The sequence below is a fragment of the Myotis nattereri genome (genome assembly GCF_964212035.1).
Source record: "Myotis nattereri genome assembly, chromosome: 2".
Lineage (NCBI taxonomy): Eukaryota > Metazoa > Chordata > Mammalia > Chiroptera > Vespertilionidae > Myotis > Myotis nattereri.
The window spans coordinates 38,222,749-38,240,088 of NC_138076.1; the positions used below are offsets into that span (position 1 = coordinate 38,222,749).

Sequence of the window (17,340 nt, forward strand, 5' to 3'; positions counted from 1 at the left end):
AGAAATATTTACTCTTTGTCAGCAGGCAGCATAGTCCTTGCTAATATTTAGGCTAACATAACAAAGAAGATATAAAATGTCTTCAAGATACTATTGTTTCTTTTTAATATTTTGTGTCATTGACATGTTAATGAGGAATCTGCACATGAATAATGTGCTCATACTTCCACGTGCAGCAGATGCTATGCAGAATGACACATCAGCACACTGAATGAGACAGAGCATACCGCCTCTCTGCACATGCACTTATGTGTTCTGGCAAGCAGCAAATAAAGTCATTCATAGATTGGGAATCCCTGGCACAGTGTATTATCAGGGAAGCATTCTCTAGATGTAATAATTATAATGAATTGACTTGGATCTCAAGTATTGTCACTAAAGGACGCATATTTTTCTTATTTAAATATTCACAAGAATTTTGTATATTACCTTTGCAATTATACAATTAACATTTATAATTTATTTTTTAAATATTTGAACTTTAGATGGAATAAATTAGTGCAAGAAAGCACACAATGGTTTATGATGTAATTATTCACCTTTGTAAGTGATGAATCAATAAGGTAGAACAATAGATCCAACCTTTTTTGGCCATTTTATTGTCCATTTCTGGATTATGTTGGGACTCTGGTAGCTCTGAAGTGTCTTTAGTGTGGAAGGTTGTAATTAGAGAAACTTGCTGGAAAATATTATTCAAAAGAGGTGCTTTTCTAACTGAACTCCAAAGATTTGCTTACTTCTGGAGCTTGTATATCCTGAATGTGTATCCATAAAACTAGCGAGAGTGAAACCCTGCGCCAGGAACCCCAACATGCTGTTCTGAGGTCTGCCTGCTCCTGGGAACTTCTGTCAGATATTACGCAGGAAGCTGACTGCCTGCCTTCCTTAGTGATCTTCTCAAACATTTTCCCCAAGAAGAGGCTTTACTCACTTTTGTTTTCTTCATATACTCTATATACAGGGATTAGTTTTGGCCAAATAGAAAACATGTTTAAAAGTATTGGTGTTTCCATTTCAAAACCCACATTTGTCTTTATTTTAAGCATGCTCAGCTTCTTCAATTCTTAAATAAGATAATAAATGCATTTTGCCCTGATTGCCTTTCATGGCTTATGTATAGACTCTTTTAAAAACTCGAAGCAAATGAATTTAGTTCAATAAGTATTTCTTGAGCATCTGCTGTGTGCAAAGCATAGTGATAGGCTATCTTGAATAATATATGCTGCAGACTGCCAATGGTCTTACAATGTATTTGAAAGGAAGGGAGATGTGTAAACCCAATAATTTAGCACATGATTAATTGGCAGAAAGCCATGTCACAGGTTTATTGGGTTCTCCCAAATCTTTTCAAAATAGACAGCAAGCTATTTGAGGGCAAATCTGTTTTTGTTTTGTTTTGTTTAATGCAAGATTTACCCTTAGGGCCTACAGGCTTAGGATTCTGGTTGACAAAGGTGGCAATTAAAATTTAACAGGCATGACAATGCATTGAATGAAGGTGGTTAGGTTTTGAAATGGCTCAACCAACTTTCCTAGCCATATGAAGCTCTCAAGGTAGCATGGGGTCAGTCCCTAGAAGAAACCAGATGCCATCCTGAGGAGTTAAAAATAATAGCAAATTTCCACATACCTTCAGTTTTATTTATCATTATTCTTAGTACTCCCACCCACCCTTTCCCCTCAGCCCTCTGGAAGAGTTCCTGGGCCTGGCTTATTTTTATGATTGAATTATATGATAATTTATGGCTCTGAGTAAATTGCTCACAATACTATTTTCTGCTGCTTAGGAGTGCCAAATCTAATTAGATCTACCACAAAATGTATATTTCAAAAGTTGTTTTCTACCCTGTAAAAAACATTGATTTTCCATGGGTAACAGAGAAGTGATACTCAAGAACCTACACTGATAACCAATGAGTACCAAAATTTATATGGAAAAAAACAGTGTACATATTTATATATTTGGTATATAAAAATGTTTGTATGTCATACATCTTTTAATTTAAATTATTATTGAAATGTATACATCAGTCTAGGGGTTATCCTGATTTCTCCTTTGTCAGTTTTGCATGTTGGATGGAAACAGTTTGTGACAGTGATTGATTTACATACAACCACTTCTGAGAGAGTGATTGTTTTAATTAAAATGTTGGGTATTTCCCCCCCTATATCTGATGGCAGTTGGACTGATTTGTATTTCTTTCAGTTCTGAGTGATGAGGCTAACATATTATAAAACATCTTTTTTTTTTCCTTGGTGTACATGGACATTAGCTTTCATTATTTCTATTTTAACTAATATCAGAGGGCATAGAATGGAGTGTCACACAAGAAGTATCCTCAAAATACTTGAGGGACAGCAAGTAGAAAAAGAAGAGGAGAAAATTAAATTAAGACAACCTAAGCTTTCTTATTTTCTTAAGCAGAGTGGATATGTTGAATGCATAAGTTTTTTTTGGAAAAGAATAAAGAACTCTAACAATTTAATGAATTGAAAAATATTTTGTAGTTTTACATGGCTAACTCAAATATGGTTGTGGAACTTCAGATATAGAAGTTTGGAATATATCAGTATATTGAATACAAAATCCTTTCCTGGCAGGTCTTATATTTAACATTTATTAGAAGAATGTCACCAAAACTTCTTATCCCATTATTTAAATAAAAAGTGAGCATGTACCTCAATAAAAGTTTGTTCACACATGTAATATTTTTACTGTTTTGTAATATATCGAGACATAATATTCATTGAGGGTGATGTTCCATTTTTAGGATAGTAGATGTATTTCAGATTGTCTTCTTAACATTTCATACTCTCTTGATTGAGTTCCTGTTAGACATGACTAGATAATCATTGCTTTGTTATTTACCTTGTGTACTTGCTTCTCTCTCTCTCTCTCTCTCTCTCTCTCTCTCTCTCTCTCTCTCTCTCTCTCTCTCTCTCTCCTCTTAATCTATCACCTTTTTCACCCAAAACATTCATTTTCGAAAACCCATATGGTTATTGATTTTTCCTGAACACAATTAAGGAACTCTAAATACCAATCCAGTAGTTCAGGCTGAATGCCAATATAGTCTCATGTGATAACTTTCAAAGAAGATTGAAAGGCCAGCAGTAGTTATGGGGAGGTGAACAAATATTGCTACTAACACTATGCTTGGCACTACAGTGCTCAAATATGTCATTTCACTTTCCTTATTTCTGTTGTCTAGTTTACGCAGGGCTAAATCCACAGTTCTCCATAGTGCTACTAACTAGGGAAGTTTGCTGCCATTTGCTGAAAGGTAGAGTCTGGGCTCCCATATTATCTTGCCGTTGGTGTAACTGCCACAATTCCACTCCTATTTTACTTGGTTATTTTAATAGTACTTTGATTTTCCTTCTGGGAGCCACTCTTCCCTGATACTTAGCCTATAAAATTTAGGGGGATGGTGCCAGGGGGACCCATGCCTGGCTAAGGAGCACATTCAAACAAAATGATTCTTACCTCATCATACCTGGAGCTTATCTACCCGTTGACTTACTGATAATGTAATTTTATAAATTCCATTTGTTAATAATCAAAGAATTGTGTGTATTTGTTCTTAACCATATAATCCATGCAGCAGATATATACAAAGATATTATATTAGCTATATTGTTGGTGTTAGCTTTTGCTTTTCCCCCCAGCATCACCTTTAATCCATACTACCTCTGTTTTTATATGTTTTCCCTAAATTATAATAACTTTAGTTAAGCTAAATAATATAAGTTATACGTTTACTTAGTCAGGAACACATAAACTTCAGCATATTGCAAACACTCATTAGCAACAGGACTGAGAGCCAGGGTCACTATGTCAGCCCCTCAGGATTAGGGCGTGACCCAAACTGCCTCAGGCACTCCAAGAACCCAGTGTGACATGTGACCCTGAAAACTTCGATGTCAACTCATGTAAATGGTTAGCAAAGCTAACATGTTTTATTTTTGGAGATACTAAATGTACAGGAAGTTCTAGTCCTGGGTCTTCACACAATGCAAGGGGTTGCTGTTGTTTTGGAGACATGTGCTATTATTGCAACTGCCCAGTCTAGTTCCTGTCCGCTGACATTTGTGTGAGATTTTCTTAGTCCCTTTTTTCAACTATTCTAGAGTCAGGAAATAATACATGGAAGTGAGCTGTCCAGCACATATTAGATGGAAGTTAAGTGCAAAAATGAAGTGCTATATCCTTCTATACACAGTAGATTTAGAAGTTTTGTAGTATGTTTGCTTTGCCTGACGGCACATAACTGATGTAGTTGTTTTCTCAGTAAAATAGTTTTTCTGTTTTTGTTTATTTTTTGCTATGTTTATTTGGTTGCATACTTTTTACCTTGGGAGAAAGTTTTCTTTTCCTTTTATTTTAATTATTTGAAAGAATGCCCTTCAAGTATAAACAGTCACATTGCATAAGGGTCAGTTTTATAAATAATAAAGTATCATAGTGAAGGTTTCATGGATTGTGACTATGCACAAAAAGAAACTAATAAATTTAATTTTTAAAAATTGAGGGCAACAAGTTAATCTACACTGTGTTTACATTTAGGTTATTTGCATATATGTGTGCAATATTATTTTCAAGTATGTATGAAATTATAATTTTACTCATTTCTTGGCAAAAGGCATTAATAAATTTTGCAAAATATATTTTTATTGATTTTTAGAGAGAAAGGAAGGGAGAGGGAGAGAGAGATAGAAACATCAATGATGAGAGAGAAACATCACTGATTGGCTGCCTCTTTCACGTCCCACACTGGGGATCAAGCCTGCAACCCGGGCATATGCCCGACTGGGAATTGAACTGGCGACCTCTTGGTTCACAGGTCAACACTCAACTGTGGAGCTACACCAGTCAGGAGGCATTGATACATTTTTATTAAAATTTCTGTATTTTCGTTATAAATGTATCAAGCCATTATTATAAGAAATTTTGTGGGAGAAACCAAGATGGCGGCATAGGTAAGCACCGGAAATTGCTGCCTCCCACAACTTCAAAAATATAACGAAAAGAAAACAGACATTATCCAGAACTACAGGAAGGCTGACTGAGTGGAAATTCTACAACTAGAAGAAAAGAGAAAAGCACACTGAGACTCAGAGGAGCTGCGGAAGTAAAGTGCAGAGGTACGGAGGCTCGGAGGCTCGAGCGCACGGAAAGGGGCTGGTACCTGAGGATGTGGCTGTCTTTTTGAATCGGGAGGGAATCACAAGCTCCCGACTGCTCTGAACTCCGGTTCCGGGAAGTCTCTGGGGACCCAGGGCTCATATGGGGAGAAACTGGACTGTCTGGCAGCAGGCAGAACTCGGAACTTGAGGGTGGCTTTCCCTCAGAGGTGCTTGTAGCAATTACCGGGACACTGAGATGCGCGGCCCCTTAGGGCAGGGCTGAAGATCAACTATAGCTGCTTGCTCCACCCTTTGATTCCCTGAGACCCCGCCCCACCCAGGGCTGTGGCAGAGCCTTTTGCATATGAATGCCCTGGCCCTTTGCAACCTGAAAATTACCTAACAAATTGCAGCTGGGCCAGACAGACCCAGAAATTCCAAGAGAAGGCCCAAGGCCCCACAGCAGCTTGCATTGCTTCACAGCTGGGCCTCATCTGGGCACCTCCAAACCCCCCCAAAAGGAAGGGGAATCTGCAGATCTCTTCGTAGCTCCTGCTGGGTAACCTCAGGAAGAGGCTAAATTAGCACCTCCTTAGATCCAAGAGCCAGTGTACCCAGTGGTCAGAGTGGGACCATCCAGGTTACAACTCCTCAGATCCATAAGGGACACACTCAGGGGGCACACTCAGTGAGCACCAAAGCCCCACTGAAGCAAGTCTTGCCCCAGAAGGGTGTCTTCAGCACAGAAGTTCTCCCACTGCAGACACAGCTGATTCTCACAGCCCATTGGCCTGGAGGTCAATTCCTCCCAGTGAGACCAACAACAATCAAGGCATAACTACAACAAGACTGTGCACAAAGCCCACAAGGGGGTGCACCAAGAGTGTCCACCTCAGGTAACTGGGGATGCTGAGCCACTGGGCCCTACAGGACACCTAGCACAAAAAACCTCCCTACCAACACAGGGAAGCATAAAAAATGCAGAGACAAAGAAACAGGTCACAAATGACAGAAATGGAGAAAAACAAACTACTGGATATAGAGTTCAAAACCACAGTTATAAGGTTTTTCAAGAATTTTCTGGAAACCGCCGATAAATTTAGTGAGACCCTGGAGGATATGAAAAAGGACCAACTAGAAATTAAGCATACACGTACTGAAATAAAGAATAATATACAGAGATCCAACAGCAGACAAGAGGATCCCAAGAATCAAGTCAAAGATTTGAAATACGAAGAAACAAAAAATACCCAACTGAAAAAGCAAAAATCAAAAAAATCCAAAAATATGAAGATAGTGTAAGGAGCCTCTGGGACACCTTCAAGCGTACCAACATCAGAATTATAGGGGTGCCAGAAGAAGAGAGAGGGCAAGATATTGAAAACCTATTTGAAGAAATAATGACAGAAAACTTCCCCTACCTGGTGAAAGAAATAGACTTACAAGTCCAGGAAGCGCAGAGAACCCCAAACAAAAGGAATCCAAAGAGGACCACACCAAAACACATCATAATTAAAATGCCAAGAGCAAAAGACAAAGAGAGAATCTTAAAAGCAGCAAGAGAAAGTCAGTTACCTACAAGGGAGTACCCATCCGACTGTCAGCTGATTTCTCAACAGAAACCATGCAGGCCAGAAGAGAGTGGCAAGAAATATTCAAAGTGATGAATAGCAAGAACCTACAACCAAGATTACTTTATCCAGCAAAGCTATCATTCAGAATTGAAGGTCAGATAATGAGCTTCACAGATAAGCAAAAGCTAAAGGAGTTCACCACCACCAAGCCAGCATTATATGAAATGCTGAAAGGTATTCTTTAAGAAGAGGAAGAAGGAAAGGGAACTCTTACCATTTGCCACAGCATGGATGGAACTAGAGAGCATTATGCTAAGTGAAATAAGCCAGTCAGAGAAGGATAAATACCACATGATCTCACTCATTTGTGGAATATAATGGACAACATAAACTGATGAACAAGGACTGATACAGAGACGGAGAGGGATTGATTGGACTGTAGGGCCTTGGAGGGAAGGTAGGGGAGGGTGGAGGTAAGGGGGAAAGATCAACCAAAGGACTTATATGCAAGCATATAGGTCTAACCAATGGACACGGACAACGGGGGGGAGGGGGCGAGGGCATGAGCGGTGGGGGGGTTGGGGGTAACGTGGGGATAAGGACACACATGTAATATCTTAATCAATAAAAAATATATTTTTAAAAAAAGAAATTTTGCAAATAGTAAGCTGTTGAAAAGTAAATGTTTCAGTAACTATCAAAATACCGTTATATTGAACATTTTCATGTTTTCTCTCCCATGTATTTTTATTTATGGATAGTAATTTTAAAATAATCATGTTCATGTTATATATATGTATATTATCACACAAAACTTTTTAACACTGAAAATTTAATTTAAAATAAGTCTGGGAAGTACAATTGTGAACATTTTTTATTGATTAATTGATTTTAGAGTGTCTGAGAAAGGAAGAGAGAAACATTAATTTGCTACTCCACTTATTTATGCATTCATTGGTTGTTTCTTATATGTGCCCTGACCAGATATAGAACCCGCAACCTTGGCATATCATGATGTTGCTCTAACTAACTGAGCTACCAGGCCACGACAAATCGTGAACATTTTTAAGGCTTTTTTTGTGATCACCATCTTGCTTTTTATGTTGTTCTAATTTTTACTTGTACCAGCAATATATGAAATTACAAATTACCTCATCAGAATTCATGTAGAAAATATATATTGCATCGCTCTTATTTATCTAGACCCTGAAGATGTAACGGTGAGCAATAACATACATTTCAATTTTCTTCTTGAAACTTGCAGTCCAATTTGGAGACAGACATGCATCATATAATTGCAAAAATAAATGTGGAATTAAAACCATGAATTCTAACACAAAATATTAGCATCTGTTTAATCTCAGTGGTGGGTATATGGATGTTGGTTTCATTGTTTTCTATATCTTGTCATGTATTAAAAAAATTTCAACGTGAAATAATTTTGTTCATTAGATTTCACGTATAAGTGAAATCATATGGTACTTGTCTTTCTGTGACTGGCTTCTTTCATTTAGCATAACGTTCTCCAGGTCCATTCATGCTGTCACAAAGGGTGAAATTTTCTTGCTTTTATGGCTAAATAGAATCCCATTATGTAATACCACAGATTTTTTATCCACTCATCTACTGATGGACAAATCTTGGCTATTGTAAATAATGCTACAGTGAACATAGGGGTGAATATATTCTTTGAATTAGTGTTTCGGGTTTCTTCAAATAAATTTCCAGAAGTGGAATTACTGGGTCATAAGTCAGTACCATTTTTTATATTTTGAGGTAACTCCACACTGCTTTCCACAATGGCCGCACCAGTCTGCATTCTCAGTGCACAAGGGTTCCCTTTTCTCCGCATCCTCCCCAACACTTGTTGTTTGTTGATTTATTGATGATAGTCATTCTGACAGCTGAGATATCTCACTGTGGTCTTAATTTACATTTCTATGATGATTAGTGACATTGAGCATCTTTTCATATGTTTATTGCCCATCTGTTTGTCCTCTTTGGAGAAGTTTCTATTCAGATATTTTGTCCATTTTTTAATTGAATTGTTGGGGGGGGGGTGGTGGTTTGTGTTGATTTTTAGAAGTTCTTTATAAATTTTGGACATTAACCCCTTATCAAGCTGTATTATTGGCCAATATGTTCTCCCATTCAGTGGGCTCTCTTTTTTAATTTTTTTGGTGGTTTCCTTTGCTGTGTAAAATCTCTTTAGATGGATGTAGTCCCATTTATTTATTTTTTCTTTTGTTTTCCTTGCCCAAGGAGACATATCAGCACTACTAAGTAAAATACAGACAGACTCATAGAGAGCAGGCAGACATCTCTGGTGGGGTGGGGAGGTTGTTGTGGGGCGAGATTAAGCAGAGAGAGAGAGAGAGAGAGAGAGAGAGAGAGAGAGAGAGAGAACTCATGGAAGCAGTGTGTGATTGGAGGATTGGGAGGGGGTTGGGGGAGATAGAGGAAGGCATAGAGGGGATAAATAGTGATGGAAATTTTTTAATTTAAATAAAAAATAAAATCAAATAAAAGAGATAAGAGGAGTAGGAAACTTGGGTTGCACAATATATTTGTTTAAAAATGTGTATCATACTGAACATCCAGTGTTTGCCCAGCATTTTTCAAATAACTTGAATGTTTTTCTATGTCATACCAAAAAAACCAAAACTTTTGCTCATATAAAAGAAAAATAATTTTGATGCTTAAAAAATAAGTTACACCCATGAAATATGCTGCCATAAAAGCATTCAAGGAGGAATCTGGCTTTGTCTGAGGTGTTAGGAAAGGGCCCCAGAGGAAGTGCTATGGAGCTGATCTTGGCAAGGAGGAGAAGGAGTTAACTATGCAAGGATGCGTGTGTGCACGTGGGTGTATGCGCACAGATGTTCCAGGGGCAGCTTCATGCTGGTGGGCGTGTTTGCGACAGGTAAGGTTGAAGGAACAGGATGAATGTTTGCAGGCAGTCCACAGTGACCCAGGTTGGGCTACAAACAGGGCACTGCGTGGGAGCAGTGGAAAACAAGGCCAGGCAGATGAGACAGGCCCCATGGCTGCAGGGTGTTTGAGTAATAGAGCCGCCAGCAAAAAGTTGCTATGTGTTTCAGGATCTGATGGATTAGAACAGGCACAGTACAAACAGAAAGACCACCTAGGAGAGGCCCTGAGGGGCTTAGCTGCTGCTAGCTGCGAAAATGGAGAAAGAATGAAGGAGCTCGGGAAGACAGTATCTGTAGATATTAGGCAACTCATTGGAAAAAAAAAAATCAAAAAGCAAGCATTGCCCAGCCTGCATGGCTTGGTGGTTGAGCCTCGACCTATGAACCAGACGGTCAGGCATGCAGGAGGCAGCCAATCAGTGATTCTCTCTCATCATTGATGCTTCTCTCTCTCTCTCTCTCCCTCTCCCTTCCTCTCTGAAATCAATAAAAATATATATTTTTAAAGTCAAGCATGGAGTTGATCTTTAGGGGGCAGATACTGTTAATATAAGTAGTCATGTCAGGGGTAGAAATACCTTGTGGATGGAGTTGGTGAAGGTGTTACTGGAGGAGGTTTAAACTTACAGTATTAAATTGCATGGGTAGAGAGATTTATTGGAAATGCAGCCAGTGGCAAAGTGGGTTGGATTGTAGAATAGATGTTCAAGAACTTTGATTCTTTCTAACTTCATGTCATTGCTTTATATCATAGATTTGGCTGCAGATTTGCATTTAGATACAAATGTGGTTGATCTTTAAACTCCTTGGTTCAGAAAACAAACCAGATTGGTTTCCGTTTTATTTTCGGTTTTTAAGATGGTTCAATTTGATTCCTTTTTTTAAAAAAATATATTTTGATTTTTTACAGAGAGGAAGGGAGAGAGATAGAGAGTCAGAAACATCGATGAGAGAGAAACATCAATCAGCTGCCTCCTGCACACCTCCCACTGGGGATGTGCCAGCAACCAAGGTACATGCCCTTGACCGGAATCGAACCTGGAACCCTTCAGTCCACAGGCTGACGCTCTATCCACTGAGCCAAACCGGTTATAGCTGATTCTTCATTTTATAGAATCCACATAGGGTAGGAGGGAAGTGGGCAGGAACATGTTAAAACCCAGCTTTGCACTCGTTAGTTATGAGCTCTTAATCAAGTTACTTACTAGCCCCGTGTCTCCACTTCCTCTTTGTCAGAAAGGGCTTCCTATTAAATAACTTGTGGTGAGGAAGCAATGAGTTAGTCCTGTGATGTACTTGGAACAGTGCCTGGCACCTGAGAAGAACACAATGTTGTTATGGTTTCTAAAAAGAAAATATCAGATAATGTGAAACTAGATAAATAGAACTCAATTTGATTTTGTTTCCTTGGAGTTAAATGAGAACTCAACACCACAATTCCATGTTTTACTCACACTTCCTTATCAGAAATAAAGTGAGGTCAAGCAGGGCTCTCTAAGCACGATGTCCTCCGGGTTCATCCATGTTGTCACAAATGGCATGATTTCCTTCTTTTTAAAGCGCAATAATATTTCATTGTAATATTCCCATGTTCTTTATTTACTTACTGGTTGATGGTCACAAGTTGTTTCCATATCTTGCATACTGTGAATGATGATGCAATCCCTGATATGGGAATGCAGATATCTCTTTGAGATCCTGATTTCATTTCCTTCAGATGTGTACGCTGAAATGGAATTGCTAGATCATATGGTAGTTCAGTTTTTAATTTTGGGGGGAACCTTTTTTCCCCAGTAGCTGCACCGATTTACATTTCCACCAGCAGTGCATGAAGGTTCCCTTTTCTCTACATTCCCATCAATACTTGTTATCTCTTTTATTTTCTGATAATAGAAAAATCATAAAAATAGGGCTCTCTTCGTGCAAGTGTGAGGGCGTTTGTGCCTTCGCACTGCCTTGGCTGACCTAGTTAATTCAAGTTCAGAAGATTTAGGAGCTAAAATATGTGATTATTTAAAATAAGTGATTCAGAACATAAACATTTTAGAGAAAAAAATGCCAATCTCTAAAACTCTTTGTTTTCACAGCAACTAAGAATTTGCCTCCCCTCCGCTGCCTTTTTAATTTTGTTCTCTTCTTTTCTATGCTGCTGTTGTCAGTGATGAGCAGAAATCTGCTGCAGCAAACCTAAGAAAAGAAGCCCTCAATACTTGGAGGGCTGATTGCCCAGCCAAGTCCTACTTAGTGATGGGCAGACTAAGGTGCAAGAGTAATTTTTTCCCCCCACTAATGCATATCTTAGAGTGATGTGATTTTTAAAGTGATATACTACAGAAGAAGGCACCTACATAGCACGATCTAATAATCACTTAGATGTTTCTTTTTAAAATCCTAGCCTTCTGAAAACATTTATATTCTAATCCGTTTAATCACACTGATGTGGTGCTGTGGCGTTCATACATTATGTTTCAGGTTTTCTATAACGTTATGCTACCTTTGAAGAAAATCTGTGTACCATGGAGTCATTTTTCAAGTTATTAGTTATATCAGATGGACATTTAAACAGATACTGGCATTTTTAATTTCTTGAGGACTAAACGAAAGGCTAAGAATATTCTACTTTTGAACATCTTTTTCTGTTTTTGTTTTTGCATGTATGTGTACTGTGTTCACCTTTTTACAAATCCACATTTTTTTCTTTTTTAAAAAAACAACTATACTATAGCAAGGAATATTTTTTTATTTTTATTGAATTTAGTGGGATGACATTGGTTAATAAAATTACATAGGTTTCAGGTGCACTGTTTTATATCATCTGTGTGTTCACCACTCCAGTGGGAGGAAACTTGAGTTGGAATGGTGACCACAATTTTTCTATTGATTACAAGGTGCTAGGCTTCATTGTTCTGTGACATCCTCTTGTTTTGATAGCATGATCAGATGTGCATGTCCCCTTCAGCAATTGTGGAGATGGTGAGGAATGTGATAGACCACATCAAATCTAGTTCTGATATGGGCATGGCTTTTGAAAAGCCACCGGCCAATATTTATTTTCAAAGATACAACTGGCTCTTTGTGAAGCACTGATCACTAGAGTGGTCCTGTTTTCATTGAATCATTACATGAGAAGTGTGTTCCTATATGAGTTCCATTTTTATTTTAATAAACTTCCATTGTCCTCTACCTCAAGACCTTTGGCCAAGAACCATAATCCATATTTGATAATTTTACTCTCCTCCTTAGTTCTATAAATGAGTAGGGTTATCTATGAAATTTGTCTGGTTTATCTAGATTGTGGCCAGAGCTGACCTCACAGCATAGGCTTGTTGTTTGGTCTCACCCTGAGTTCAGAAGCCAGTTTTCTCATTTTTCCTCTGGATCATGCATAAGAACCAAAGATCCCTCCATGCAAGTTAGAGTGACCCTTTAGACATCAAGGCAACATTCCCCATATTGGGGCTTTTTCTAATAATGTGCATTAAAGTGTTTGTATATTTTTGTTGTTGTTTTAATTTTTTAATTATTTGTTGATTTGAGAGAAAGACAGGAAGGGAGAGAAAGAGGGAGAGAGAGAGAGAGAGAGAGAGAGAGAGAGAGAGAGAGAGAGAGAGAGAGACTGATTTGTTGCTCTTCTAATGTTTGTATCCTCTGGTTGACGCTTGTGTGTCTTGACCAGGGATTGAATAGGCAACCTCGACGTCTGGTTAAGATGCTCTAACCAACTAAACTACCTGGCCAGGGCCAGTATGATTTCTTTTTTAAAATGCAGGTTTTTCACGCTTGGGGATTACTTGTTAAATTAAGTTTTAAAATCCACTCATAGGGCTTTAACGTGGTTTGTCTGAGTCAGAACTTTATAAAACTCTTGTGCTGACATCCGGAATGATATTAGCTTAAACTATTAGATTAATTATTTTAGGACTCGTGTAACAGCTAAACGCAAAGATTAAGGAGTTTAATCATCTTAACTAATAATTTAAATGCACGCATATTCGTTTTATAAAATGACCCATTTTCTGCCGCTGACAAAGGCAGCTTACAACAATGTTCTCTTTACCTTCTGTGCTTCGCATACTCCAGGTTTCACAAATACAGAGAAATCTGGGACTCACAAAATATAAGATGCTACTTCTCTAAAATGCCCTCTTGTTTCTTAAAAATAAAGAAAAAAAACAAACAAAACGAAATTCTCTTGTGATACAGTGTGAGGCTCATGACAACTGTGTTTGCCTTTCAGATCCCCAGCTCAAGGGCATAGTGACCAGGCTATATTGCAGGCAAGGCTACTACTTGCAAATGCACCCCGATGGCGCTCTCGACGGCACCAAGGATGACAGCACTAACTCTAGTAAGTGACAACTTCAGGCCGCCGGTTACGTCAACACAGTTGGTAGGAGGCACGCTGCTGACTGCTTAAATAATACATTTGCAATTATTTGGTTATGTTGGCTCATTTTTACAATGTTACAGCTAGAATAACATTTACAATTTTACTTGGACCGCATGGATGAAAATATGAATAGAGCAACGAAAGAAACCTGCTACTTTAAGATAACCCTGTTCATATTTTAAGTATTTTTCAAACAATTGTCTTCACTCACATAGTATTATTACTTTTAACCTCATTGTCATAAAAGTCAAATAAGTACCCTAGAGCTTTCAAATAGAAGTTGGTTACATGTTTACTTTGGAAGTGTTACTTATATCAGGACGGTAGCTTGTTAATGATAAGTCTGGAAACTCAAGGGATACAAATTGGTTTAAATAATAAACATTTAATTTTTAAACATTTGCATTCAACAAGAAAGGATCTCTTTATAGAAAGGACTTGAAGGCTGTGTGCCTCTAAATACATTGTATATGATGTTTGACTACTATATAGAATTGGGTCGGTGATAAGATTTTTTTTTAGTAAAAAGCCATACTCTTCCTATCATATTAATGTCTGTCTTCATTTTACTATTTTTTATATATAATTTTTTTTTGTATTTGTATTCTAGTGTCTCTCCTTATTCATTTTTTGTGTGTTTTCCTTTCCCATTTTCTATTTACCTGGGCATCTCATTCCTTTTAATTTAGCACATCAGTTCTAAAATAGACACACTTTATATTGCTCAGGAAAATTAGTGAAAAGCAAAACCCTATTTTATTAAAAATATTTAACCATATATTACCAGTGGGTTAGGAATGGATCTGAATCTTTTCATCCATTTATCATTTATCCTTTTTTTAGTTACTATTAGTGCTCACCCAAGGATATTTTTCCCATTGATTTTTTTTTTTTTTTTAGAGATAGTGGGAGAGAGGGAGGGAGGTGGCGGGGGTGGGGGGAAAACATCAATGTGAGACAGACATCGATTAGTTGCCTCCCACATGCGCTCAGACCTGGGCCAGGGATTGGACCTGCAATCCAGGTACATGCCCTTGATCTGGACCCTGCAGTGCAGGGGCCAACACTGTAACCACTGAGATTTCTGGCCAAGGCTCATTTATTCTTTATCAAACTTCATTCCAATGCCAAGAAGGAAGTATTTGAATGCATGTAAGCCAATTATGGGCATTTTTTAAAAAAATTTTAAATTCTAGTAATCAAAGTTTCACTAACACTGATTCTGATAGCACCTAATCATATGAAATAGAATATTTTTGCAATTGATATTACTATGTGAAATATCAATATTTTTAAAGCCACTGTGTTTATTTTTTAAACTTGGATATTGCTTCATTTTTCTTTTAACTTTAAAATTCTTTTTGACTTATCTACACTTTACTCTTTTTCAATTTCTAATAGTTTTCCCTTTATGTATCTATTATATCATCATTTTATATTTTTTAACTTTTCCCTATTATATTTGCTCATTGGTTTATTTTTTTATTTCCTTTTTTGATTTAAGCAAAGAGAAGGTAAATTAATTCAGACAGAAGAAAGATGAGGCATTTTTATTAAAAGACCAGTGTCATTGTTTACTTGGCATTTTTATAATTAGGTTGAATGTTTTAAAATTATCGGTACTTGACCATCTTTGTCCTGTAAAAGATGTCAATTTCTCCTGGTTCAAGTTCACACATACATCTGCTCTTTTTTTAAAAAAAATATTTTAACTCCTTGGCAATTTTTTCAAAAAAGGTGTTCCCCTTTTCTTACGTCTCACAGTTATGGGGGTCATGAACTTTTGATATTAATAAGTTCTGATGACTTCAATGTTCTCTAATTTCCTTTGACCAGAGTCTAGTAGAGCAAAGGAACTAGTTTTCCTAACTCTGATCACTACAAGAGCTGACTCTCTGATTTATCAGAATAGAGGCTGTTGTCATCTATTACGACAAAAGTTTTTTTTAAAAAAGGAAATAAAATATAGCTGTAGAAGATGCTGAATAATTGGAATTCTTAGAAAAATAATTTCCTTCAAATGAATGTTTTATTATTTTTTCCTACCTTCTTCTTTGGTTTTTATAATGCCAATTGAATTGGTTCCTTTTAGTGATGAGAATCAATATCAGATTCAGAATGGTCAAGTAGACTTCATTTAAAAACATAATCCTTCAGAATTGAAGAAGTAGCACAATATTTTCTAAATTGTAAAGTGCAGATGTAGACATTGTATACATCCATGCATAATTATGTCTGGTTATCTGAATAACATCACACACTAAACTGGAAAGCTCACATACTCAAAGATACGTGACTTGCTCTTCTCTAAATGTATGGGGCTTCTTTCCTCCTATTGTGTAACTGCATTAGAAGGAACAGAATCTCTTGGTAACTCTTGAGATCACCTCTTATCCCCTTAAATGCTGCAGATGAACAGTTTTGGGCATGAAGCAGGGACAGGAGCCCCTGTGTAGAAGCAAACCAGAACTAAATCACATTGCCCACTCTCAAGGGAGTGAAATTCTTTATATATAGATATATATAGATATATATATATTTATATATATAATATATATATAATAAATTATATATACATATATAAATAATTGATTTTTTACAGAGAGGAAGGGAGAAGGAAAGAGAGTTAGAAACATTGATGAGAGAGAAACATCGACCAGCTGCCTCCTGCACACCCCCTACTGGGGATGTGCCTGCAACCAAGGTACAGGCCCTTGACCGGAATCAAACCTGGTACCCTTGAGTCCGCAGGCCGACGCTCTATCCACTGAGCCAAACCGGTTAGGGCAAGGGAGTGAAATTCTTATTCTAAGATCTGGTCTGCAGCTTCTTTTCTTACAAGTTACATTGCATTTTTATGCACTGTAAGCTAATTTGGCTAGTTTTGTTACCATTTCAACACTTGCAGAGCCGTAGCAGAACAGTATAAAGCAGGGTGAGACACAGGTCCTCTCCTCAAAAGGCTATAAAAATTGTATAACTATAAAATTTAATAAAACTTGGCGGAATTATAGCAGCTTTACAAAAGCAATAGGAATTGCTAATTAACTCTACTTTTGTGTACTGTCACCTTTTGAACTAAAGTATACAGTTTTGTTAATGATGAATTTTAAGATATTTTCTTTTCTCGGGTTCATTGCAGTAGTCTTATGAATCTTAAGAAAATTGTTAGTCCAGAAAGGTATTCTTTAACTGAGAGTGAGTATTAGAGGCAGTTCCTGATGAAAGCATTGTCCTTTTGGTTGGAGGAAGGGTGTGATATAATTTTTCACCAACATGTTTCAGTTTTATGATAATTCTCTGAACACAAAGCAAG

General features: G+C 37.4%; 1 protein-coding gene across 3 annotated transcripts in view; it reads left to right on the plus strand.

Annotated features, from left to right (window-relative positions):
* Positions 1–17,340, plus strand: part of FGF14 (fibroblast growth factor 14) — a 569,134-nt gene that overhangs the window by 428,106 nt on the left and 123,688 nt on the right. For 2 of the 3 annotated variants that reach the window (XM_081082495.1, XM_081082493.1), the window contains exon 2: positions 13,872–13,982. The exons of the other annotated variant lie outside the window; for it this stretch is intronic. In XM_081082495.1, coding sequence (XP_080938621.1) covers positions 13,872–13,982 — 111 coding nt within the window. The remainder of the gene's footprint in view (positions 1–13,871; positions 13,983–17,340) is intronic. 3 annotated transcript variants of the gene reach the window in all.